At 46.4% G+C, this 27,904-nt stretch overlaps 1 protein-coding gene across 1 annotated transcript in view; it reads left to right on the top strand.

Moving 5' to 3' along the window:
• The first annotated feature begins 16,128 nt into the window (after positions 1 to 16,128).
• The window catches only part of CORO2A (coronin 2A), a 67,231-nt gene continuing 55,455 nt past the window's right edge, over positions 16,129 to 27,904 (top strand). The window contains exons 1-3 of the mRNA XM_074993988.1: positions 16,129 to 16,329; positions 20,822 to 20,938; positions 24,780 to 24,929. Of these exons, the coding sequence (XP_074850089.1) occupies positions 16,129 to 16,329; positions 20,822 to 20,938; positions 24,780 to 24,929 (468 nt within the window). The remainder of the gene's footprint in view (positions 16,330 to 20,821; positions 20,939 to 24,779; positions 24,930 to 27,904) is intronic.

Raw genomic sequence — 27,904 nt, 5'->3', positions numbered from 1 at the left:
TGCTCGAAATGCTCCTCCTAATGCACCCTAGTATGCTGTTAGCCTTCTTGGCTACAAGGGCACACTGTTTACTCATATCCAGCCTTTCATCCACCAAAACCCCTAGGTCCCTTTCCATCGTACTGCTGTTGAGCCAGTTGGTCCCCAGCCTATAACAGTGCTTGGTATTCTTCCATCCCAGATGCAGGACTCTACACTTCTCCTTATTGAACCACATCAGATTTCTTTTGTCCCAGTCCTGCAATTTATCCAGGTCCCTCTGCATTCTCTCTCTTCCCTCCAACAAATCTACCTCTCCCCCTAGTTTTGTGTCATCCGCAGACTTGCTGAGGGTGCAATCCAGTCCCTCATCCAGGTCATTAATAAAGATGTTGAATAACACCGGCCCCAGAACCGAGCCTTGTGGCACTCCGCTTGAAACAGACCGCCATCCAGATACTGAGCCATTGACCACTACCCGTTGAGCCCGACCATCAAGCCAGCTTTCTATCCATCTTATAGTCCAAGGATCCAATCCATGTTTCCTTAACTTATGGACAAGAATGTTGTGGGAGACCGTATCAAAAGCCTTGCTGAAGTCAAGGTATATCACATCCACTCACTTACCCATGTTCACAGAGCTTGTTACCTCGTCACAGAAGCTAATCAGATTGACCAGGCAGGACTTGCCCCGGTGAATCCATGTTGGCTACTTTTGATCACTTTCCCCTCTTCCTAGTGCTCCAAAATGGATTCCTTGAGGATTCCTTCCATTATTTTCCCAGAGATTGAGGTAAAGCTGATGGGTCTATAGTTCCCTGGATTGTCCTTCTTTCCTTTTTTAAAGATGGGCACTACGTTTGCCTTCTTCCAGTCATCTGGTATCTCCCCTGATCTCCAACAGTCTTCAAGGATAATGGCCAAAGGTTCAGCAATGACCTCTGCCAATTCCCTCAGTACCCTGGGGTGCATTAAATCCAGACCATGGACTTGTGCACGTCTAGTTTTTCTAGATATCTCAGAACTTGTTCCTTCCCCACAGATGGCTGCCCTCCATCTTCCCATACTACATCATCTAGGACCATCATGGGTAAGTTGACTTTGTCCGTGAAGACTGAGGCAAAAGAAGCACTGAGTACTTCAGCTTTTCCTGCATCATCTGTCACTAGGTTACCTCCCTCATCCAGTAATGGCCCCACACCTTCTGTGATAACCTGTTTAGTGTTCACATGCCTGTAGAAACCCTTCTTGCTACTCTTCACATCCCCCGCCAGCTGCATTTCCAATTGTGCTTTCGCTTTCCTGATTACTGCCCAACATTCTCCAGTCGTATGTTTATAGTCCTCCTTAGTCAACTGTCCACGTTTCCATTTCTTGTATGCATCCTTTTTGAATTTAAGCTGACTGAGGATTTCCCTGTTAAGCCAAGCTGGTTGCCTACCATATTTGCATTTCTTACTACGCAGCGGGATTGTTTGTTCTTGTGCCTTCAGTAAGTCTTCTTTAAAATACTTCCAGTTCTCCAACTCTTTTCCCCTTCATCTTTGTTTCCCAAGGGATCCTGCTCATCTGGTCTCTCAGGGAATCAGAGTCTGCTCTTCTGAAATCAAGGGTCTGTATGTTTCTGCTCACCTTTCTTACTTTTGTCCAGATCCTGAAATCTACAATCTCATGGTCGCTGCAGCCCAGGTTCCCTCCCACTTCTATTTCTTCTACTAGTGTCTTCCCTGTTTGTGAGCAGCAGGTGAAGTTGTGCATGGCCCCTGATCGGTTCCTTCAGCACTTGTACCAAGAAGTTATCCCCAAGTCCTGGTGTTGTGGAGGGGAGGACAGTTGGGGAGGGTTAAGGTTGTGGGTTTAAACCTGGGCTGGGGTGGAGTTGAGCCAGAGCCACCCGCAGGCGGGGGTGGTGGTGGGGATTGAGTGGGCTGCATGGGGTGGGGTGGGTTGAGCTGGTGCTGCGTGCCTGTGTTTGGAGGGGGTTGAGCCAGAAGCGACTGCAACAACTACCGTGGAATCTCCCTCCTAAGCGTCACTGGTAAACTGTTCACTCGCATCATCCTTGGCAGACTCCAGAAGATTGCTGAGAGGGTGTACCCGGAATCGCAGTGTGGATTCCGCTCAGAGAGGTCTACTGTTGACATGGTCTTCTCTCTAAGGCAGCTGCAGGAGAAATGCAGGGAGCAGAGGAAGCCACTCTACATAGCCTTCATTGACCTGACCACAGCCTTTGACTTGGTCAGCAGGGATGGTCTGTTCAAACTGCTCCACAAGATAGGCTGTCCTCCATGGTTACTCAAGATGATCCAGTCGTTCCACGAAGACATGAGAGGAACCATCCAATATGACGGCGCATTATCGGATGCTTTCAGAATCAGGAGTGGCGTCAAACAAGGATGCGTGCTTGCTCCAACATTGTTCGGGATCTTCTTCGCACTCCTCCTGAAGCATGCCTTTGGATCTTCAACAGAGGGCATCTTGCTGCACACAAGATCTGATGGGAAACTGTTTAATCTTGCAAGGCTGAAAGCTAAGTCTAAGGTGCGGGAAGTCCTCATCAGAGACATGCTGTTCGCAGACGATGCTGCTGTAGTGTCTCACACAGAAGACCAGCTTCAAAAACTGCTGGATCGGTTCTCCAAAGTGTGCGAGGACTTTGGGCTTACCATCCCCCTAAAGAGGACAAACGTACTCGGTCAGGATGTTGCTGAATCCCCATCAATCAGCATTGACAACTATACATTAGAGGTCGTCCACGAGTTCGTTTATCTCGGGTCCACCATCACTGACACTCTGTCATTGGACACTGAGCTAAATAGGAGGATCGGAAAAGCGGCCACAACTCTGTCCAGACTCAGCAAGAGAGTGTGGAACAACAACAAGCTGTACACTCACACCAAAATGCAAGTCTACAGAGCCTGCATCCTCAGAACCCTCCTTTATGGCAGCGAGACTTGTACCCTGTATGCCCGCCAGGAAAAGAGGCTGAACGTCTTCCACTTGCACTGCCTCAGGCACATCCTTGGAATATCATGGAAGGACAGAGTGACCAACACCGCCGTCCTCGAGCAAGCTGGAATCCCAACCATGCACACCTCCTCAGGCAGCGTCGGCTCCTCTGGCTTGGCCACATCCACAGGATGAATGATGGAAGGATTCCAAAAGACATCCTGTATGGTGAGCTAGCCTCTGGCAAAAGACCTCCCGGACGCCCCCAGTTGTGCTACAAAGATGTCTGCAAGAGAGACCTCAGAGAGTTAGACATCGAGCTGGACAACTGGGAAGAACTAGCAGCAGATAGAGGCAGGGTTTACACAAGGGCCTTCAGAAGGGCGAGATGAAGATCAGACAGCTAGCAGAGGAGAAGCGAGTGCACAGAAAGCACACTAAGGACTTGCCAGACACCCACCACATCTGCAAGAGATGCAGCAAGGACTGTCACTCTCGTGTGGGTCTTCATAGTCACAGTAGACGCTGTAAATGAAGCCCTCAATTGAAACTATAAAGGGCACGATCCATAGCCTATGCAGACTGAAGGATGCCTACTAGAGCCAGAACCACACCCGTTGGTGGTGAGCAGGAGCCAGGCTGTGTGGATGTGAACCGGGGCTAGGGGGTTTGAACTGAGGCTGTGGGGTGGGAGGGCGTGAGCTGGAGCCGTGTGCAAGGGGTGGTAGGCTAGAGCCATGCTCAGGTGGTGAGCTGGGCTGTGGAGAATTTGAGCCAGGGCTGTGGGGGGTGAGCCAGGGCTATGGGGGGTGAGCCAGGGCTATGGGGAGTGGGATTTTGAGTTGCGCTTAACTCGTTTTAATGTGAGTTAAGCAGAACTCGAAATCGTGCATTTCGAGGGTTTACTGTGTTCGCATGTTCACACAGCAGCCTGTACCATTTAAATGCATTGCTTTAAAACTGGATTTAATCTATGTCTGTGCTACAACTTCATGGAGTCCAGTCAAAAGCATATTCATTTTTGCTGGTTTTCTCTGCCTGCTGTTCCTGCCAGCTGCTCACAATGAACTTAGCCCACTAGCAGATTTCACTGTCCCAAAAACTGGTTTGCTGTGTGCATGTAACAAATAGTAGACTAAAACTGGGCATCTCTGGCCTTAAGACAGCTGCATTGAAGGGAGAGCAGAAGAGCAGCTTGCCTCATGCACTGATCCCTGGAGCTGGATTCAGCTTTATTCAGCTGAAGACCTATGCATTATTGGAAGTATTAGTGACACTGTGGCAGTGTATGCAGCACTGAGCAAGAAGCAGGAAAAGTCAGGCCTGGCTTTATTCTTAATCAGCAAAACTACCAGTGGACTAGTATTTGCCTAAATAAGAACTGTGAAAAGAACTAACTAGCGTTCTCAGGATGTAGCCCATAGTCCCTTATGGACATCTTAGGGTCAGCATGGAGAACTCACCTGTATTACACCTTTTCCCCCATCCAACTGATACGCATGCTTTTGATGAAGATCAGGTAGGACAAAACACATGTCATTCTCATAGCTGCAGCATGGGTCAAACAAAATCAGTGCACCCATTCTGTTAAGCCTTTTGCTGGAGGCCTTAATCCAGGTTTTGCTGCATTTGAACCTGATCTCCTGAGACCATATGTGGCAGACACACCTGAACCTCAGCACTATTCTTCTGAAACCCTGGAATCTTCATGGCTGAACACTGAAGAGCAAACTTGCTCATAGCAGGTCCATAGTGTCCTGCTAGGCTGTCGGGAACCGTCCCCCCCCCAGTCCCCTTCCCCCACTCCCCTCAACACGAAGATCACTTTACTTGGCAAAGTTTAAATGGTTCTCTGCCTGGTCCTCACTGTGTGGAATTCCCCTTATACAGTCCTCATTGCAACTCATATTGGAGTATCTTTCTCCAGAAACCACAGGGCTTGGCCTTTTCTTCAGAACGTAAGAACAGCCACACTGGGTGAGACCAAAGGTCCACCTAATTCAGTATCCTGTCTTCCAACAGAGGGCAATGCTAGGTTCCCCAGAGGGAGTGAACACAACAGATAATCACCAAAGTGATCTCTCTCCTCTCATCCTTTCCAGCCTCTGGCAAACAGAAGGTAGGGACACTTTCCTTAACTGTCCTGGATCATATCCATTGATGGACCTAACCTCCATGAATTTAGCTAGTTTTTTGAACCCTGACCTCCTCCTGGCAAGGAGTTCCACAGGCCTATTATGCATTGTGTGCAGAAAAACTTGCTTTTGTTAGTTTTTAACCTGCTACCCATTAATTTCATTTGGTGATCCCCTAACTATGCCTTAGAAACAATGAAAAGTCCTGTGGCACCTTATAGACTCAGGGATATTTTGGAGCATAAGATTTTGTGGGCAAAGACCCGCTTGGGCAGTTTTGGCCTCATCTGTCCTGTGGTTTGAATGGCCACCTAGCAGCAGCAAAATGAATTGGAAGGATGGGAGCATTCAAAGCTCCAAAGTGACCTAGGCTGGTGACTCTCAATGGGACTTAGCGTTTTAAGTCACTTGGTGCTTTTGATAGTGTTCCAAGGCCTCTCTTTCACTTGCTGCTGTTGCATGGTGTTCAAACTGCTCATGACAGACTGCAGACTCAGTGCGTTTGGATTGGCAATGGATAACTCCAAATTGTCTTACACTTAATCAGAGCATTTGAAATTCAAAGCTACCTGACAAGGAGACAGTGAGATTAGAGTTCTGTTGGCATACCTAGGGAATCTCATTATCTGTTCTTGTTGGGACATACCTTGCTGCCTTATTCAGCCCTGATGAAGCAAAATTCTATTGAAGTCAGTAGACCCGTTGTTTGTGGAGTGATTGAGAATTGTGGGATGTGCTCATAGGTGAATGGTACAGTATATTGAAAATACACATGTACTGAGGAAAAGTGGTTAATAAATAACAATTACAATGTAGTAATTTAAAATAAATTGAATTAAGCCATTAGTTTTCCATGGGTTTTCATATAACCTGACTGCTGTGTTCTAGCACACTTCTCTAGTCAGTTTCCTTCTCTCACAAGCCCATGATGAGCAAACAGCCTCTGGTATTTCAACAGTTCCACTCCCTGTGAGAGCCAGGAATGCAACAATATAACAGGAAGTGGGCGGAGTCCTCTCACTGATCAATCCTCAGAAGAGTTTGGCTTTATTATACTTTGAGGGTAAAACATTCTTCACTGTCTGTCAAAATCACCTATTCTAAGTTGAGTTAAACACCAGATGGAACATAAGTCCAGCCACAAAGAGGGGGATGATGATGGGGAGTAGCGTGGTCTGTGCTTCCTCTGCAAACAGACTTAAAATCACATGGCTCCTCTGCACACAGGACCCTGATTCTCAGGTTCAACCAAGCTGTGCGTGGATTTTTTTCACACCAGGAAAATTTCCTGCAGCTCCATAAGGACAGCCTAGTGGTTCTATTGTGCTATGATTGTGTCTTGCTTCCCTTTCCTTCCCCTCTGTTTCAAGGAGATTTCTTAGAAGTGGAAAAGTGTAGTACACAGCACTCACACCAGGACAGCAGATTCAGGCTGTGCACACCATTGGTTGGCATGATCTTTTATTTTATCCAACCCTGTAATATGGGGATTTCCTATGCTAGGGAAGGGAGGGGAGAAAGAGAGTGCTTTCTTAGAGAGAGGTGAAGTCAGATTACATGCAACTAAACATGCTGATGTTAGAGGAAAGGTAGATGTTAAAGTTGCTTGCTTCGGCGTCAGGACCCTTCTCCTCAGCATCACCCCCGCAGTTGGTGTTATGGTGCTCGTTCAAGTCTAATCTACTCAGCCTCTTGGCTATAGAAGCCCTCCTGTGCTGGGTCTTTGCCCAGAGCCTCCCCTGCTGCTCACCATACCCAAGAAAAAGTTAGTAGAAAACACTTCACTCCACTCGGTGGGACAGAGGCCTCACACACAAGGTCTGTGGGGTGTAAGGACAATTCACAGTCTTCCTTCCACTTCTAGGCTAGAGGTTCTTATGTTCTTGACAATGGTTCGTTCAAAGGCTTCTCCTCCCAACAAAAGTATGTCTAGAAATAAGCATGAATTGCTCAATTCAGATCTGAATCAGGATTTGCTTTTAATTCTCTAATACCTCCATGGTTTGTTCTTTGTGGTCACGTGCATTTGATCACAAAGTTTGATATGAATGAAGGAGTACCCACTGTTTGTGACTTCTGTTAATGTAATACTTGAGGAGTTATATTCACACGCTCAAGCCACTAGAGAAGTTTAATCAGTAGAGCCCCTGCATGGATACAGAATTTGTGTCTGCATCCAAATGTGTATCCGCAAAAAGGAGCCATGGATATTGGCATCCCTATCCTTGGATGCAGATACCTCAGAAATAAAGCAGTTATCGGCAGATTGGCGGGGGTGTCCTGCACAGAGGCAGATTTACAATGAAACATACAATGCCCTTGCATGGGGCCTCCAGGATTGGAAAGTCCAGCAGTGGGTCCAGCACTGCCTCCACCACCACATGGGGAAGGGGCACTGCTTTGCGGGGAGGTAGGGGGACACTTTCTCTTCAGAGATGCCTTGTAGGGGGATAAAGGGTAGGAGCCTCAGGAGAGCTGGGAGGAGGTGGCAAGCAACTCAAACACGGGCTGCTTCAGAAGAGCATGGGGCAGCCGTGCTCCCTGCTGGAGGAAGGAGTGCTTTGAAGTGGGAAAAAGCCTTTTCTCTCCAGCCACTGGCTGCATGGCTACCCAGTGCTTCGCTGAAGTTTTCCAACCCATGTTCATGATTGTGGCCACCACCTGGCTGGAAAGGCAGCTAGCCAAGGGTGTCCACAGAGGAAGGGGAAATGATGGCAGCTGACAGGAAAAAAGTTGCACTTTGAAGCAGGAAAGCACCACTTCTCTCCAGCAGCTGGCTGCGCTGCTGTGCTGTGTCTCCTTCTGGTCCTCCAACTCTTATAGTATTGTGTGGCTGTTGACTGCCACCTGGTGAGTGGCTGTGGCCCGAGAGCAGGGGATAGAGAGTGGCCCAGGGATGGGGAGCTTGAGATGGGGGTGCACTTGGGTGGCAATGGAATTGTGCCACCCCATCACCTTCATGTGGCGCACGTGTGGGTGTCTGCCTGCTTCTCCAAGATAGCAAGCGCAGGGCCACTGGGTGTCTGAAGCTGTCCTTCACAGCCAAAGAGATCTCCATATCTCCAGTGTGAGCCATCTTCTTCAGCCCCCCTGTGACAGCTCTGCTCCTTCACTGGGGCCCTAGCTCTGCACTTTCCATTGGGGGTGGGGAGGGGACCTGCAGCAGGGGAGTTAGCTGGGGCACTGAGCTGAAAAAAACTGAAGCAAAATCCTTAGCAGAAAAGTTTGAAAAGTATGATAGTGCTGTTTTTACTGTTTTGTGGACCTGTTTACTTCAAAGAATTAATGCTGTCGGCAAATCAGCGCAAAAAGTTTATACAAATTTATTGAATGTTCCACAATTCATAGCCCCAGTTACAAGTTTTGTCATGGAAATTCAAAATGACTATAGGTCCATCAAAGCAGAGGGACTAACATGAACAGAAAATATAGATTTCTCTGTTATATCTGATGAGCAGTGTAAAACAAAACCAGGAAGTTACTTTTGCAATTGAATCTATTTGAAAGGGAAAGAGAAAATCATGGTTGAGACTGTAAATGTTATTTGTGACACAATGGTACAGGCTGAACCTCTATAATCTGGAATTCTTTCGTCCGGCAACATCTGTACCTTGGCATGATTTAGTTAGCGGGATGACCAGTTACCATGGGCATGGCCAAGTTTCGTGTGTTCCCATAAAGTTTGTTTACAGCCACCAGTCCTGGCTCTCGGTGTTCTGTGCTGTTATTTAGTTGTAACTTACACCTAAATGTCTTCTAAGAGCCCAGTAACTAGTGGAAGTATTGGTAATGTGCTAGACAATATTGATCTCCTTTGATCCAGCAGATTCTCTTGTCTGCCACAGGTCATGTCCCAAGGGTGCCAGACAAGAGGTTCAGCTTGTAGTGCAATTGCAGAGTAGAGGTGACTCTCCTAAAAGACAATTGTTGATTTATATTTCATGTTTTTTGACATAAGTTTAAATGAAGATGCTAAAAGCCACTACAGTAAGAAATGAAGTGAATTGTATGGAGCGGACATGGACACAAATATTTTTGAAGCTGAAATGAGACATTTCATTCATTTTATTTAAATGATGAAATCTGTGTTTCAAGAGCACCAGCTGATTTGTATAGACTTATACACAATAGTTTGCATGCAATTTTGCTAAATGTAGAAACCATTCTGGAAAACATTTTTAATAATAGCCATCACAAATGATTCTGGTGAATATTCTTTTTCTGTATTCAAACAAGTTAAAAATTATTTGCCAGATACAATGACTCAGGAACATTTGACAAGTTCAGCAATATTAACAATTTAAAGCACCTCTTTACAAAATATTACTTAGGATGACTTAATTGACAAATTTTGTAAACAAAAAGTACAAAAAGAAAGCAATCTGAATACATTTATTTTCAAATTGAGTAATTTTTTTTCAGAAGAAGTTAGCTTTTATTTTTTCATTCATGTGCCACCTATACATTTTAGTTTTACACATTTTTCAAACTGTGCTCTGAGAACTTACTGAAGAATGGTTATGTTTTTTTTTTAATAAGGTGTTTTTAGCCAAAGCACTATACAAAAATTAGCTAATGGTATGAACAATATCTGGAAAGATCATTTAAGTGGTCCACCAAGACCCTCAACAGTTTTCAAGTAGTCTGTGGAAACAAATGACTACAGTACAAAAGCAATCAATGTATCTCACTTTATTTTCATTTACTACTTAGTATTTATATAAGAGGGTGATGAATTAAAAAGAATGAAAAATGGGAGGGGCAGGAAGAGTGATTTTTTTTTCTTGGGTAGGTTCTCAGGGGGCTGAGCACAGGGCCCCACTAATTGTAAAGGTGCCCCTGGGTCTGTGGATCAGCTCATTTGCCTTCCTGTTTCTGAGCTTTTTGAATTCTATCATGTTGTGTGTTCACAGAGTCATGGGAATCATAGAGTCATGCAAGGTAAAAACTGATTTTGTGCCTCAATAGTAACAGAGGTAGCCATGTTAGTCTGTATTCTAACAAAACAGCAGTCAAGTCACTACATTTAGACATTTGGAATGGAGATCCATCAACTATATGAAGTGACTACTGTTTTGTTTTGTGCTTCAATGAAAGTGAAAATTCTCACAAAATCACTTATCTTCAGGAGCTGAGGCTTGAAGAAAAACACCTAGTATTGTGAGGCTTGGAAGCCCCCAGGGTAATGATCTGACCCTGCACAATGATCTAGCAAAACAAAAAGCAGTCAAGTAGCACTTTAAAGACTAGCAAAATACTTTATTAGGTGAGCTTTCCTGGGACAGACCCACTTCTTCAGACCATAGCCATACCAGAACAGACTCAATATTTAAGGCACAGAGAACCAAAAACAGTAATGAAGGAGGACAAATAAGAAAAAAATGATCAAGGTGAGCAAATCAGAGAGTGGAGGGGTGGGGGGGGAAGGTCAAGAATTAGATTAAGCCAAACATGCAGACGAGCCCCTCTAGTGACTCAGAAAATTCCCATCCCGGTTCAAACCACATGTTAATGTGCCGAATTTGAATATAAAAGACAGCTCGGCCGCTTCTCTTTGAATAGCGGTGCAAAAAATTTTTTTCAGTAACACACATACTCTTAAGTCATTAACAGAATGCCCCATTCCATTAAAATGTTGACTAACTGGTTTGTGAATCTGGAGTGTTTTGATGTCTGTTTTGTGCCCATTAACCCTTTATCTAAGGCAGTTAGAAGTCTGTCCAATATACAAAGCATCTGGGTGTTGTTGGCACACGATGGCATTATGATGTTAATAGAGGAGCATGAGAAAGTGCACATGATTCTGTGAGTAACCTGGTTAGGTCCAGTGATGGTATTTCCAGAGAAGGTATGTGGACAAAGCTGACAGCGGGCTTTGTTGCAAGGAAAGGTTCCAGGACTGGTATTCCTGGGGTATAGAGTGTGGTTGTTTGTGAGGATCCTCATAAGGTTGGGAGGCTGTCTGTAGGAGAGAACAGACCTGTCACGTAGGGCTTTCTGAAGTGCGGCATCCTGATTAAGGATAGGTTGTAGGTCTTTAATAATTGGTTGCAGTGGTTTGAGTTGTGGGCTGTAGGTGATGACCAGTGGTGTTCTGTTCTTGGCTTTTTGGGGCCAATCTTGGAGTAGATGGTCTCTGGGTATTCGTCTGGCCCTGTCGATTTGTTTTTTTACTTCTCCTGAAGTAATATGAATAATTCATATTCAGGTTTATGAATATTTGGTAAAGATCTTGTAGTTTTGGTCTCTGTCAGTTGGATCAGAGCAAATGCGACTGTATCTAAGAGCTTGACTGTAAACAATGGATCTAGTTATGTGTGCAGGATGGAAGCTAGAAGGGTGTAGCTAAGTATAGCGATCAGTAGGTTTTCAGTACAGTGTGGTACTGATCAGGCCATCCTTGATTAGTACTGTAGTGTCCAGGAAGTGTATCTCTGGCATGGAGTAATCGAGGCATAAGTTGATGGTGGGGTGTGGATTTTTAAAGTCTCTGTGGAATTCTTCTAGAGTCTCTGTACCACGGGTCCAAATCATAAAGATGTCATCAATGTATCTTAAGTAGAGGAGAGGTAATAGGGGACGAGAGCTGAGGAATTGTTGTTCCAGGTCAGCAGAGAGATCTAGCAGAGAGAGCTGTGCAAGTCTCTCCTCTCAGGGTGGTGTCTGAGCACATCAGCTTTGCCCAGCTGGAGGTATGCCTTACCAGCTAATTCTCCTACACTATAGTGCTTAAAACTCAATCAAAGTAATTAGTCAAAGATAATTGTGGTATTCCTTACCTGGTGAATGCTTCCTGCATTAAGTGCTTGGGAATGGCCAGGGAACTTTGCTGATAAACATCACCGTATGGGTGTCTGTTTTATTTTTGTCCATCACACCTGGTATGAGCACATGGGATTGTTGGAGCACTTGCCATGCTGTTTAATATGTCGTGGTGAGTGTCATGATACTTAGAGCCTGAGGAAGGCCGTACAGGTACAGTGCATACAGATGAGGTTTCAGAAAGTGTTTTGATTTGTAGACAAACAATGGCAGTAAACTTCTGTGCTGTGGCACCTTCTTCTCTCAACTTTAATCTCCCACCATCATAGCAAGAGCCTTGCCATTGGGTACCTTCCTGAAAGGCCTCATATATTTGATTGTAATGTTAGAAGCACTTTTCCCCGTGTTCTGTACGGCAGGAGTAAGTTCACCAGGTTTTTGGGCTTCTTGTTTTTCTTGGTGGTCATGCAATAATGATAAGGACATCTTCATGTCACCCTCCTATTTGTGAGTCTGTCGATGGCTGCAGCTCAATTCTGGAGCTACATCTTATTTTAGAAGAGGCAGGTGTTAGTGGCTGTTGGAGGGGTACAGGGCAGTTTTTGTTGCTCTTTTCCTCTTGTCCACCTCTCTTCATCTGCACTGTGGCAGGACCTCTCAAACTGTGCCACCTGCTCATGTTCTCCACTGGGGATGGTCTTTTGTAAGGTTCTCCAAAGTGTCAACACTGATGCTGCACTTTTTCATGTGTGCCTTCACCATGTACTTTTGGGCAGGGCTCCTGGGAATATCTGTGCAGGAGCCAGGGCTGGAGTGATTGCACTGATCGATTCCCAAACCAGAAAAACCTCTGTGGTCATAGAGTCCTGACCTTTTGTACCATATAGGCCAGAGATCTGCTTCCAAATAATGCCTAGAGCAGAGCTTTTAGAAAAACAGCCAATCTCAAATTAAAAATTAAACCCTTCATAGGTTGTTCCAATTGTTACTTACCCTCACTGTGAAAAAGTTAATTTTTATTTCCAAAATGAATTGGTGTAACCTCGACTTCCAGCCATTGGTTCACGACAGCTGCTGGGCAACAGGTTGAGGGGCTGTCTTCCTGTCTTGTCACATGGATTTGCTAGCCAGTTATTGATGTGCAGTATTATCTAGTAAGGTATTTTCCTGGTGAAGGTCCTGAGGGCATATGTCAAACTGAAGCAATGAGATGTGTCTTTGTTCTGTGTTCTAATAATACCGTGGCCATTTAAGATTGAATGCATCTTAAAACCTAGCCCTATTGAATTCAATGGCAGAACTCCATTGCTTTCCTGGGGGCCAGCATTCACCCTGAATTTTCTAATATACTTATGCTGCTTGTTTGCATTCCTGAGTCCTGTGTAGAAAATTAGCGTGCTACTTTCACTTAATGTTTCTGCTGTGCTATTTTCACCCTCTGGTCCTCAGGCATAAGAAAATGCTTTTGTGCAGTAGGATAATTTTCACATTGGATATAGTCTATAATATTGTCACACTTCTATGGGTAGAGTAGATTTGGTGAGAGTGTCTAGCATCTATGAGGACTTTGTTACCATTCTTGCCTTATATTCACTGCCTGAAATTGACTTGACTGCCTGTTTATCAGCCCAGTTTGGTGCATAGTGAAATACCATGAAATTGAATTGTCCAATAGCAAAGTGTTCTGGACGCATGTATCCTACTTAGTCATCGTTTTTTGTGCTGTGCAATCCTCTAATAAAGATACTGCCCAAAACAGATACTGGCCTGTAGTGGGGCAGAGTGGCTGCCCACTAACCCAGAGGTGGAGGAATCCCTCCAGGAGCCTTTTTGGCTGAGCCTAACCCCATCCCAGTCACCTGACCGGAAGCCTGGAAGTCGAGCCAGGACTATAAAAGCCCAGCCTGTGGGCTCAGTCTGTCTCCAGTCTCCAGAGGAACCAGAGGTCTGCCCAGTGCTCCCTTCCTGGGAGACTGAGGACCAGCTGGGACCACTGGACCTGCAAGCAGCCAAGGACTGGCCTGGATCTCTTGGACCCTAGCTGGTCCTGGATTACCTGGAAACCCTGAGAGACCAGCCTGTCCCAGAGGAGTGGCCTCAACCCCAGCCTGCACCCCGAGTCTGGCTGGAGCTGCCAGACCTGCAAGCAGCTGCAGACTGGCCTGGACATCCCCCCATGCCCCCCGACCCCAGCTGGTCCTGGATCCCCTGGAACCTCCGAGAGACTGGCCTGACAACCAGGTATGTCTCCATCCCTGGAGGTGTTTTCGACAAAGCCCTGGCGGGGCTGATCTAATGGGTTTGGTCCTGCTTAGAGCAGGGGGCTGGACTTGATGGCTTTTTTAGGTTTCTTCCAGCTCTATTGTTCTATGATTCTATGTGCCAAGGGGGAGAACAGAAGTGGCCTACTGAATCATGGGTCTGTCAAAAGACCCCAAGTCGGCGTGTTACAGTGTGGATTGTTGCCGACCCTCATGGCAGATCGCGCATCTGTGAGCAGACACCTGGGCTGGGATGCAGTGGAGTGGGTGGGCCTGCATCCCCCCTACGTGACAGCCTCCTGCTCTCCACCAGCACAGGCTAATTTCCTGCACCTCCCCTGAACAAGGATACAGACTATTTGCTGGGCTACCAGATTATGCTGGGGAGTGTTTGTTTGCTGCCCTGCCCAGAACCAGGCTTGGGCTGTCTGTGTGTTTGTCACCCACCCTGAACCAGGACTTGGGTGCCCTGAACTTCTAAACTGTGTTTGTTTGCTGTCCCACCCTGGGCCCACTGAACTGCTAAACTGTGTCTGTTTGCACTAACAGTATTTGTATAATGCCAGCCCTGACTGAGGGCTAAGACCCCTCACCTGGGTTTATTTCCCTGTTGCCCATCTGAAGCAAGGTGGCCTCTGAACTGTTGCCTGTCATCAACCTGAAGCAAGGCTGGGTTTAGTGGACTTGGGGGGTTTGTTTTAGCTCCCATGGTAGTGGAGTAGGCAGTGGCTGCCCATTGACCCAGAGGTGGAGGAACCCCTCCAGGAAGACAAAGCAGTTACATGGCCTTACAAAAGAATTAATGTATCTGTTCCTGCTGGTTTTGTTCAACTCATTTTTCCCTTTTAATGTAAAGCCCAACTTTTAGGTCTCTGTGAATGGAGGTTTCCCTGGCTTCTGGTCTAGGTAGTTGGGATCAGAGGCAGGGATACTTCCTTTGGAAATGTAGTGAAATCTAGTGAAGGGAGGAGACATTGCTTTTCCAGTATAACAACAGTGCAGATGTGCTGTGTAGTGCCCCATGGTGCTGAGATCAACCTGACAGCATCTGTGTCCTGGATGCATGCTGTTTTGGATCTACCCACTATAGGCCTCGTATACAGCTGGCAGCAAGGTGAGAAGTAGCAGGCAAGTCATTCTTAAGAAAGAAGCTGGCAGTGCATGGTTCCAGGATGGCCATTTCATGCACTGTCTCAATCCTGGGCTATGGGGACAACTTAAAACTGGCCTTCCGTTGTCATTTGTGTGCATTTAAACCTCACGCTTCCTAGTGACACAGCCATGCCAACAGGCCACCCCATCCCTCGTGTAGGCACAGATATGTTGACAAAAGAGGGTGTCTGTTGACAGAGCTATGATTTATTTGGAGAAGTGATGGTCATACACAGGCACAACTCCTTCTGTTGGTATATGCTAGTGGGCTAATTGAACATCCTATGCTGAAATAGGCTCCATAGAGAACATGCAGCCTCCATTTCTCATTGGTAGCTTAGAATGTGCAGGTGTGGGAATATGCCAGGTGTAGAAATACAACATCTGGAATATCTTCACATGTAAGGGCTGTCAGATGGCCAGTCCCATCTCAGCAGGACTGCTGCCTTGTAGCAAAGCCTTGCTGGGAGCACTGTGTAGAGGAGCACAGGAGAGATGTGGCTGCTTTCCAGGAAGGCACAGCTGCTGACTATGCTGAGCTGCTTGCAATTTAATGTAAGGTATGGCTGGGCTTGGCAGACTGCACTGATGGCCTTGGGTGAGGGCTTGGGGAGGCGTAAATAAGATAAAGGGAGAAGGACCTATGAGTGGTCTGAAGGAGGAAATGGTAGATATGTGTATGACAAAGTAGAGGAGAGGAAAATAGCTCCATGGGCATGTTTGCAGTGCCCCAGGTCTGGACCTGACATTTTGGAGATAGATGTGTACTGGGAGCTAATCATGCTGCAGATGTTGGGAAAGGATGTGCTGAATTTGAAACCCATGCCAATGTCTGATATCAAGGGGGTGGTTCCTGCTTCACCAACTGTCTTGTGTTTTGACTGCTGCAGATGTCATGGCACCCTCAGTACCGGAGTTCCAAGTTCCGCCATGTCTACGGCAAGCCTGCTAGCAAGGAGAAGTGCTACGACTGTGTCCCCATCACCTGCAGCGTTCATGACAACCACTTCTGTGCTGTCAACCCCCACTTCATTGCTGTTGTGACAGAGTGTGCAGGGGGCGGGGCCTTCCTTGTAATACCTATCTATCAGGTGAGCAAAGCCAATGGGGCACATGGAATAGTCTGCCCCTTCCAATGATATTCTGTGCTGGAGTGTGAAAGTGGATCAGCATGCATCCCAGTGGGTTGTGATGGCAGTACAAAGGTTTGATTACTGCTATGGCCTCTTTTACAAAATGCATGGTAGGGCCAGAGATTGTTTGGGACAAGGGACCATCTGTGCCATATTTGTGCAGCGCTGAACATGGTAGGATTCTGGATATCCATCCATCCATCCATCCATCCATGTGTCTTACCTTGTTTCCTTTCACCATGGCATTTGGATACACTCCATGCCTCTGGGAGCAACTGCAAAAGAAGTCATAAATAACCATAACTTTGAATGGGACAAAGCAAACAGTTCTTTAATTAGATGGCTCTAGCTCAGTGGTTTCCAAACTTTTCAGCATCATGCTCACCTTTAGATTTTTGGGACACCTTCATGCCCCCCCACCTCTTCTTTACCATTATCCAAACCCCACTTTTAACAAAAAATTCAATAATAATTTAAAATAAACACAAAAACGTGATATGAAAATGTTACTTAAAATTAAAAATACGCACAAAGAGTTTTTCTTGGCCCCTTGTGGGGGCCTGGTGCAGCCCCAGCTGGCCAGCTGCATGAGCCATATGCCAGCCACCAGAGCTGCCCACGCCAGCCACCTGTTAGCCTAAACCCAGTGCCGCCCAGGCCAGCCACTTACCCACCAGCCACCCACCCCAGCTGTGGGCCAGCGACCCTTCCATCATCCCAAGATGCCCAAGCCCCATGCTTCTGGGGCCAGCCACTGGGGCCTCACATTGCTGGGGCCAGCTGCCCCGCCCACCTGCCAGCCCAGGCTGTCTGAGCCCTATGCTGCTGGAGCCAGCCAGCCACCCACCAGCCTGAGCTGCGAGAGCCCCATGCTGCCATGGCCAGCTGCCCACCCACCAGGCCAAGACACCCAAGCCCCATGCTGCTGGGGCCAGTTGCCTGAGCACCGCAAGCCCCACGAGCCAACTGCCAGAACTCCCCTTTCACAAAGCCAGGCACCACCAGCCCCCTGCTCTTACCCCATCCCATCCCCCTCACCCAAGTCAGGCACCCCCAGTCCCCTCTCTAACCCCATCCTCCTCCTCTCGAACCCACACTCACTCACCTTTGTGGAAGGCAGCTAGCTCCACGTGGGTCTTCGCAGGCTGCCTGCTTTTTATAGTGGCTGTGCCTAGTCACCCGCATAAAATGTCAGGGGCTGAGAGCAGGAAGCTAAGGCTGGCTCTTTCTTCGGGTGCAGGGAATGATGGCGGGGCTGGGTTGCCTTGCGCCCCCCCTGGAATTTCTTCACACCCCCTTGGGGGGCACACCCCCCAGTTTGGGAAACCATGCTCTAGCTTTTGCTCACAGACAAGGAGCCTCTTTGGCCTCTGAACTAATTTCTGGCTGGGAAATGGAGGCATCTCCATGGTCATACAGAGCACTATATCCTCATCCTGCAAAACACTGAAACACATGCTTAGTGTTAAGCATGTGATTTTAGTGGAAAAACTCATGCTTAAAGCTAAACTCTTGCTTCCAGGTTTGCTGAATCGGGGTCTAGAGCATGAAAACAGGATTATTTGACATTTATTCATTTATTTAGACCCCACTTCAGAAGAGTTAAGCATATGGTTAAGAATTGTCCTGTATTTCTGTATTAAGTTTCTTTAGACTTTAGCTTGAACCTATATGCTGTCCTCAAGTGACTCACAAGAAATGAAAGAGCAAATTTGAACCTTACCACTCACTTTCCTTTGCCTGTGCTTTAAGATATACCCATAGTTTTACCTTAATGTGGTGTTTCTAACTATATTGTAATTTCCAACTAGGAAGGTCTGAACAAACCTGACCCCCCAACCCCAGCCATCCTAGATCTATTGGGCTGTCCAGTCCAAAGAGAATATTAGGGGGTGCAGTTTGATTAATTTATCTCAAAAGTTAACCATTTTATTATCTTTTAAAACAAAGCCATGTTTTGTCTGATGGTAAAAAAAAACAATGTCTTTCTGCTTGTGTTTTGGTTCTCTGAGCAAACATATCCCAATATGGCCCTGGTGTGCTGCTAACTAAGACAGGATTGGGAAAGTAAGCAGAGTCTTTTTTTTTGTTCACCATTAATCAGTTGTTTTCTCAGACTAAATTGGATTCAAGGACCATATGTACTGAGAGCTGTAGAAACATGAGAAAAACAGTCCATGCACCAAAGAGTTCACACCTTGAATGAATGAAAAGGTACTATTCACTAGAATATGCTGCAGGTAATAGATGTGCCTGTGTTTACTCTGGTAATCAGTATGCTAAGCACTGTCTGCATTGCTAATTGCTACCCTGCAGGACTGATCATTGCATTGTGGCATGTGGTGTCCCCACATCACAATGACAACTCATTTCACAAAGACTGTATCATCGCATCTTGAGGCAACATCACTGCCTATGTAATAGGTAAACATGAAACACCATTATGCTGTGATGCCTTATCATGATGTAATGTCAGGACTTCACTGGACTCAGAAAAATCCTGTGAAAATCAAAACTCCTTTGATTTGCAGGCCAGTTGGTAATTCTGTATACAGAAATACCTCTCTTGGTCCATAGGCAGCTATTACCTCATCCATCTTGTCTCTTTGACATCTTAGGATCGACATGGGTACAAGCCCAGACCTGGTGAAGAGCTCTGTGTAGCTTGTTAGACTCACTAGCAGAAGTTGGTCCAATGAAAGTCCTCACCCACATTATCTCTCTAATGTACTGGTCCATGGAAAGACATGGATGGAGGAGAGGATGTGTCAGATTTTTACTTGGATTCTAAGTCTCAGGCCGGGTAGGGTGATTGGTCATGGACCTCACACAGTAGAAGGAATATATGTGGACTCTCTAGATATCCATGACAGTGAAAGCAAATATTTCCTTCCAGCATGTTTACCACAAGGGAGAGGAAGGGAGACTCAGAGATGGTTTTGGAAGCCATTGCTTGTGCTGTGCAAACATAGCTTAGTGGTTAGTGCATCAGCTTGCTAAACCCAGGGTTGTGTGCTCAGCCCTTGAGGGGGCCATTTAGGAGTCTGGGGCAAATAGATACAGAAATTGAAAAAACAAATCAGAGAGGGTCAGGCGTCCTACTGTGAGTGCAGGGCACTGGTGGACTCTGACCTGTTGAGGTATCTTCCAGTTCTGTGAGATAGATATATATATATATATATATATATATATATATATATATATTGCCATATTTATGTTTTCAAAGTCAGATGATTTACAGCACTGTCCCCAGGTTGCAGCTAGATGTACACAAATCCATGGGTCTGGATTTAATGTACCCAAGGGTACTGAGGGAATTGGCAGATGTCATTGCTGAGCCTTTGGCCATTATCTCTGAAGACACTTGGAGATCAGGAGAGATCCCAGATGACTGGAAAAAGGCAAATGTAGTGCCCATCTTGGATAATTCAGGGAACTATAGACTGGTCAGCCTTACCTCATTCCCTGGGAATATAATGGAGGGGATCCTCAAGGAACCGATTTTGGAGCACTTGGAAGAGGGGAAAGTGATCAATAGTAGTCAGCATGGATTCACCAAGGGCAAGTCCTGCCTGACCAATATGATTAACTTCTATGATGACGTAACAGGCTCTGTGGACGTGGGGAAGTCACTGGATGTGATATACCTTGACTTCAGCAAAGCTTTTGATACAGTGTCCAACAACATTCTTGCCCATAAGTTAAGGAACTATGGATTGGATCCATGGACTATAATATGGATAGAAAGCTGACTTGATGGTCAGGCCCAATGGGTGGTGGTCATCGGCTCAATATCTGGATAGTGGTTGGTTTCTAGTGGAGTGCCACAAGGCTTGGTTCTGAGGCCAATGTTGTTCAACATCTTTATTAATGACCTGGATGAGGGACTGGATTGCACCCTCACAAGTTTGTGGACGACACTAAGCTAGAGGGAGAGGCAGTTATGTTGGAGGGTAGAGATAGGATCCATAGTGACCTGGATAAATTGAAGGATTGGGCCGAAAGAAATCTGATGCGGTTCCACAAGGAGAAGTGTGGAGTCCTGCACTTGGACGGAAGAATCTCAAGCATTGTTATAGGCTGGGGTCTGACTACTAGGTTGATGGAAGAGATTTTTCTGCTGACATAGTGCTGTATATATGGCAGGTTAGGTTTGGTATAACTACATCACCCAGGGGTGTATATTTTTCACACACTGAGCAAAGTCTTTATATTGAAATAAGTAAATAGCATAGGCCTGCCCTGGGCTAATGAGTATGTAGCTTAAAGGTGGAGCATGGACCTATTTCCTGTAAACAGAGCACTTTAAATAGATGCTGTGGATCTTGCTGTGTGAGGTTCCAAGGAACATAGCTCCAGTCTAGTGATGCCAGCTTGCATGGAGGCCTCCTGCTGATCTATGGCCAAATGTAGCCTTTCTGAGCTAATAGAGACTTGCTATTCTTTTCAGACCGGTAAGCTTGATCCTCACTACCCCAGAGTATGTGGGCACAAAGGAAATGTCCTTGACATCAAGTGGAGCCCTTTTGATGACTTTGTAATCGCTTCGTGTTCTGAAGATGCCACTGTAAGTTTCCTGGGTCACATTCACTGAAGCTTTTATTTGGGAAAGAAATACAAAATACTGAACAAGAACCTCATTGAGAGGGTCTTTTCTAACTGACCAGAGCCAACATATCTTGGCCTTCCACGGAATCACTCCTCATTTATACTCAGTTACATAGACATCAGTGTGGGGGGGTGGCATCTGAGCAAGAGACGATGATTCAAATTGCAAGACATGAATGATTTGCATTTGAAAACAAGTTCTATGCACAATCAAGTCCATGTCTGCAGAGGTCACAACACTATTTTCACACTGACATGGCTACACACACTGCAAAAGCCATGACAGAAGGATACTGTGCTTAAGATGCTTTTGTGGTGGTGTCAGCTCTTGAGGATTGTTTCTGCTCTCAGCTATAGGTGCCAGCTCCATGGGTGCTCTGAGGCTGGAACACCTGAGAGGAAAAATTGCATGAACTGTCAGCCAAGCTGCCCTGTTTCACCCTTCTCCCCCAGTGTCTCTCGCCTACCAGTAGCCCTGATGACCAACTTGTTTGTCTCTCGCCAAGCACTGCCTGCCCACTGTGACCAGCTGTTTTGCAGAGTTCAAGACCCTCCAGGAGGGAGGAGAAGGACTGGGGGCACAGGACATTTGGGAAGGAGGTTGGAAAGAGGTGGGGGCTTAGGAGAAGGAGCAGAATGGGGGACAGGTCAGAGACAGAGCAGAGGTGGCAAGAGGTGGGAAAGAATGGAGTTGGGGTGGTGTGGTGTTGGGGTCAAGCATTCCCCAGCTAGATGGAAAGTCAGTGCCTATACTCTTGGCTACTCTGTTAAGTGAGTCTGGATTAACAGGTAGAAGAAAAGTCAAAATCTAGCCCAAGCACAGGGATACAGTTCCTCCTGTCACTCCTTTATTCCCATTGCTATGCACAGTAGTCCTTGAGAAGTTCTAATAGAATAAAAGCCACTTGAGGAGTAAGGTTCTGCTAAGGGACATTCAAATACACTAAAATGGGGACTGATGAATTCAAATCCAATGCAAGGTAATACTGTTACATACAACACATAACTGACCTGTGGGACTCAGTACCACAGGAAGGTGTTGAGGCCAAGAAATTGTAATCCCAATTATATATTGTGATAAAGTGCTGAGCAATCCCTTGTGGGTGTGAGCTTTGGGGCAGTTAAGGTAATGCTTCAGAGGCTCACTGTGCCCCTTTTAGCTCTGCCTCCAGGGCGGGGCACAGCCTACTGAGACGTACTCATCATAGGCACAGCCATAAATGGGGCAAGTCCCCACATGGACGTTGAGGCTCCCCCTGCTCCTGGGGAGTGTGGGAGCAGTCTGGGGGTAATCTGGTCCTCTCCCACTCAGTCTGGGTTCCAGCCTAGGGACCCTGAGAAGCTGCTGCTGGACGGGATGTCTCCCTCAGCTGAAAGGGCAACAGCTTCCCCCCAGGCCACTTCCCCAGACTCTTTCCCCAGTATGTTTTTTTTATGTAGCTCCAGCAAGCCTTCTCTCTTGCAGGGCTCTCTCTCCTTCACAGCCCTTTCCTCCTTCCTGGTCTGCCCCCTTTCTCCTTCCCCCTCCGTATCTGAGGGGAAGTTTTTTCAAGGGCTCCACAAGTGTTGATTGGAAGCAGGTGCTTAATTAGCCCCAGGTATTGGTTTGGCCTGGTGCTGCAGGCTGATCCTTGCTGGGCCTTAGTCACTGGGGAATGTAAAAGCACAGACCCAACTGTCTATGTACGTACCCTCCTACTACTGTACTGTAACCTGCTGTGGTCTGTCACAATATGTATAAAATGATGGGGACTAAATTAGCTGTTACCACTGGAAAGAGATCTTGGAGTCATTGTGCATAGTTCTCTGAAAACATCCACTTAAGAATGTTATAAATCATTAAAAAAGGGAAAGAGAATAAAACAAAGAATACTTTATTGCTTTTTAATAATTCTGTTGTATGTCCACATAGAATCATAGACTACTAGAAGTGGAAGGGACCCTGACAGGTCATTGAGTCCAGTCCCCTGCGCACATGGCAGGACCAAGTGCCATTAAGATCAGGGGTGTGGGACCCACAGTCCAGATCCAGTCCACAGCTTGCCTGGATCTGAACCCAACCCTCAGGGCTCCCCTCCCCAGCATCCGTCCTGCAGCGGGGTCAGACCACAGGTTTTGCAGGGGAGGGGGCAGGAAGCAGCTTGGTGTGGTGTCACTGCTACTTGCTGCTCTTCCCCCAGCCAGGGGAAGGGGAGGGGAGGGACCTCAGTAGTGCTTCATTCTACTAGTCTGACAGGAATTCCAGCCAATCAGAGCAGTGGAGAACAGTGCCTGAGAGCATGGGGAAGGGGTGCAGAGCCATGTGTGTTCAGGGTTGCTGCCCAGGTAAGCTTCATCATGCACCCTAAGAAGCTTCTGTGTCTCCCCGCTTCCACACTGTTCCTGCACCCTGCCTCCCACCCCAACTCCCCACCCTGCTCCTTCACTCTCTCTTCCAGACCCTTCACCTGTACCCTTACAGACCTGGTATCCCAAACCCTTCTGCACTCCCTCCCACTCAGATCCCTCACCCACAGCCCATTCCTACACCCCACTTTGTCCCAGATCACTCACCTCCACCCCACATCTCCCAGCCTGCTCCTACACCCTTGCTCCCACCCTGACCTCCCAACTCCTAGCCTACTCCTCCACCCTCCTTCCTGCCCAAACTTCACATTCCCTGCCCACTTCCTGGTAGCCCTCTCCCAGACTGAACATCTCATTCCCTTGCAGGCAGATGTGTTTGCCTCATATCAAAAAGATATCTTGGCATTGGAGAAAGTTCAGAAAAGGGAAACAAAAATGATTAGGGGCTATCACAGAGGCCTATAAAATCATGATTGGTGTGGAGAAAATGAATAAAGAGAAGTTATTTACTTGTTCCCATAGCAGGAGCTGGGCAGGGGAGGTTAAACAAATGAAATCAATAGGTAGCAGGTTTCAAACTAACAATAGGAAATATTTTTTCACACAACACACAATCAGCTTGGGGGGAACTCCTTGCCAGAGGATGGTGTGAAGGCCAGGACTTTAAAAGGCCAGGACTTTAAAAAGTCCAAAAAAGAGCTAGATAAATTTATGGAGGATAGGTCCATCAATGGCTATTAGTTAGGAAGGGCAGAAATGGTGTCCCTCAACTGTGAGAAGCTGGAAATTAGATGGATTGCTTGATGATTACATGTTCTTTTCATTCCCTCTGGTGCACCTGACATTAGTCATTGTTGCAAGACAGGATCCTGGGGTAGATGGACGGCTGTTGATATCTGAAGGGGCAGCCAATCCCAACCAAGTGCATCAGGGAGGGGGAGGGGAGGAGTTACAGGGAGCTGAAATCAAGCTAGCCACATCTTTGATCTTGTAGTAACAGCTTCATCTTAGGAGGCATGATGTCCTCCTCCCCACTGAGGCACATGGTCCTGCCTCACCTTCTGTCCATGCAGCTCTCATGCAAGCATTCAAAAGTATAAGCTATGTCTCACTTGTGGACTCTAATTGTTTTTTGTTCTGAGAGGATACAGAGGTTTGGAATCTGTGTAAGGGTCATACAGGTGTCATATAATTTAGTTTTTCTTGCCAGGTAGTTAAAAGGTCAGAAAGAGAAAGAGAAACAATTAAGCATGTTCAATGTCTGTACATGTTACTGTGGTAATATAATGATGTGCCTGCACTACAGGACTTGTAGTTTCTACCCTTTAAGACTAATCCACTGCTGGCTGCACTCAAATGTGCTTGACCTGGATCTTAGTGGTAGGACGTCACACTGCAGAATTACTGACTAAAGAGCAGAAAACTAACAGACTCTGGTGCTATCTGCTTTTCAGGTGAAAATCTGGGATATCCCCAAACATTTACTAACAAGGAACATCACCAATCCAAGCAAGGAGCTCTTGGGTCATACTCGAAGGGTGGGACTCATTGAATGGCATCCTACAGCCAGCAACATTCTCTTCAGCAGTGGTTATGATTATAAGGTGAGTCAGCTTTGGCCTTTGGGTCAGAGCCTCCTTTCTGACCTATTGACTGTAGATACTGTGGGGCACAATGTGCTGCTCAGGTCCAGGGGGAGAACCAGAGTGTGCATCTGGAGGGAGAGGGTTGCCCATACTTGCTTTGTTTCTTCACAGTCAGTTTTATTTGTACTTTGCCAAGTAGTTGCTTCCTGTGACCAGACCTTTAGGGAGTATAGGGAAATCCCTCCTGGACCCAGTACTATTATGGGGCAGAGGACATGAAGTTACAGTGGGGGAAGTCTAGGTTGGATATTAGGAAAAACTATTTCACTATGAATAGAGAGAAAGCTGTGCTAGTCTATATGCTATCAAAACAAAAAAGCAGTAAAGTAGCACTTTAAAGACTAACAAAATAATTTGTTAGGTGAGTTTTCATGGGACAGACCCACTTCTTCAGACCATAACCATACCAGAACAGAGATTGGTAAAGCACTGGAATGTGTCAACTTTCTTGCTTACTTAGATTGAGCCATCAATTGACAAATATCATCTTCACAGAATCATAGGGCTGAAAGAGACCTTAGGAGGTCATCTAGTCCAGCTCCCTGCTTCAAGCAGGATCAACCCCCAGTAAGTCATCCCAGTCAGGACCTTGTCAAACTGGGACTTAAAAACCTCGAGGGATGGAGAATCCACCACCTCTCTAGGCAACGCATTCCAGTGCTTCACTACCCTTCTGGTGAAGTAGTTTTTCCTAATATCTAACCTACACCTCTCCCTCTTCAGCTTCAGACCATTACTCCTTGTTCTGCCATCTGACACCACTGAGAACAGTTTCTCACCCTCCTCTTTAGAGCTCCCCTTCAGTAAGTTGAAGGCTGCTATTAAATCACCTCTAAGTCTTCTCTTCTGTAAACTAAACAAGCCCAAATCCCTCAGCCTATCCTCATAGGTCTTGTGCTCCAGACCCTTAATCATTTTTGTTGCCCTTCGCTGAACCTGCTCCAGCAAATCCACATCCTTTTTATACTGGGGGGCCCAAAACTGGACACAATATTCCAGATGTGGCCTCACCAGTGCCGAATAAAGAGGAATAATTACTTCTCTAGATCTGCTCGAAATGTTCCTCCTAATGCACCCTAGTATGCCGTTAGCCTTCTTGGCTACAAGGGCACACTGTTTACTCATATCCAGCCTTTCATCCACCATAACCCCTAAATCTTCTGTGATGCCGTTGGTGAGTGACTAAATCAATCCTTGATTGGCAGAGCGATTACAGATATCACATAAAAACCTGCTAACTGCAGGCATAGTACATTATTTTCGGCTCTGACGTTTTTCCTGTAGTGTCTGGATACGCGGACTCTCACAGCAATTATGAGCCTGTACTATGATTTGTTTCCAGAACAGTCTGTCCTGAAGTAAAGTTTGCAAATCATCGGGAGGTATGCCATATGAAGTCACGTTGGCCTTTAAAACGTCTTTATAGCGCTTATATTGACCACCGATAGAGTGCTTTCCATGAGAAAGCTGGCCATAGAAGATCATCTTTGGTATCCATGTATTATCCATCCTCACAACATGACTGATCCAGCAAAACTGTTTGTTCGTAAGCATTGCTTCAGTGCCCATGACACTACACAGCTTAAGAACCTTGATGTTAGGAATTTTGTCCCATCAATTCATGTGGACAATCTTCCTCAGACAGTACATATGTAACTGATCGAGTTGCAAAACATGGCAGTGATGTATGGTCCATGACTCTGAGCCATACAGGAGGATATTCTGGACAACTGCCTGATAAGCTGTTACCTTGGTGTGGAGTTGAACACCATGGTCATTCCATAGGCATTGGCTCAGCTTTCCAAAGGCTGGCTTTGGTTAATTGAGCAGAAACATCAGGATCCACATTTATGCTAGAGAGCAGTACACTTCTGAGGTAGCAGAACTTGTCAACAATCATAGAATCGTAGGGCTGGAAGGCACCTCAGGAGGTCACCTAGTCCAGCCCCCCGCTTCAAGCAGGATCAACCCATCTAAATTATTCCAGCCAGGACCTTGTCAAGCCGGGACTTAAAAACCTCTAGGGATGGGCAATCTACCACTTCTCCAGGCAATATATCCCAGTGCTTCACCACCCTCCAGGTGAAGTAGTTTTTCCTAATATCCAACCTACTCCTCTCCTTCTGTAGCTTCAGACCATTGCTCCCTGTTCTTCCATCTGTCACCACTGAGAACAATTTCTCTCCATCCTCTTTAGAGCACCCCTTCAGGAAGCTGAAGGCTGCTATTAAAGCACTCCTTTGTCTTCTCTTCTGTAAACTAAATAAGCGAAATCCCTCATCCTCTCCTCATAGCTCATGTGCTCTAGCTCCTTAATCATTTTTGTTACCCTTCGCTGAACCTGCTGCAGCACGTCCATATTGTTTTTATACCGGGGGGTGGGGGTGGGAAACTGGACACAATATGCCAGATGTGGCCTCATGAGTGCCAAACAGAAGGGAACAACCACTTCTCTAGATCTGCTCACAGTCCTCCTCCTAATGCACCCTAATATGCCATTAGCCTTCTTAGCTACAAGGGCACACTCTTTACTCTTATCCAGCCCTTTATCCACCATAACCCCTAGGTCCCTTTCCACTATGCTGCTGCTTAGCCAGTAGGTCCCCAGCCTATAACAGTACTTGGGATTCTTGCGTCCCAAGTGCAGGACTCTACACTTCTCCTTGTTGAACCACATCAGATTTCTTTCGGCCTAATCCTTCAATTTATCCAGGTCACTCTGGATCCTATCTCTACCCTCCAACATATCTGCCTCTCCTCCTAGCTTAGTGTCATCCGCAAACTTGCTGAGGGTGCAATCCGATCCTCATCCAGGTCGTTAACAAAGATGTTGAACAACACCAGCCTCAAAACCGAGCCTTGGGGCACTTCACTTGAAACCAACCGCCATCCAGATATTGAGCCATCGACCACTACTGTTGGTCCCGACCATC

This window comes from Carettochelys insculpta, chromosome 5 (assembly GCF_033958435.1).
Source record: "Carettochelys insculpta isolate YL-2023 chromosome 5, ASM3395843v1, whole genome shotgun sequence".
NCBI lineage: Eukaryota > Metazoa > Chordata > Testudines > Carettochelyidae > Carettochelys > Carettochelys insculpta.
Note: the sequence above shows the minus strand (reverse complement) of the source record. Positions and strands in the feature narration are given on the sequence as shown.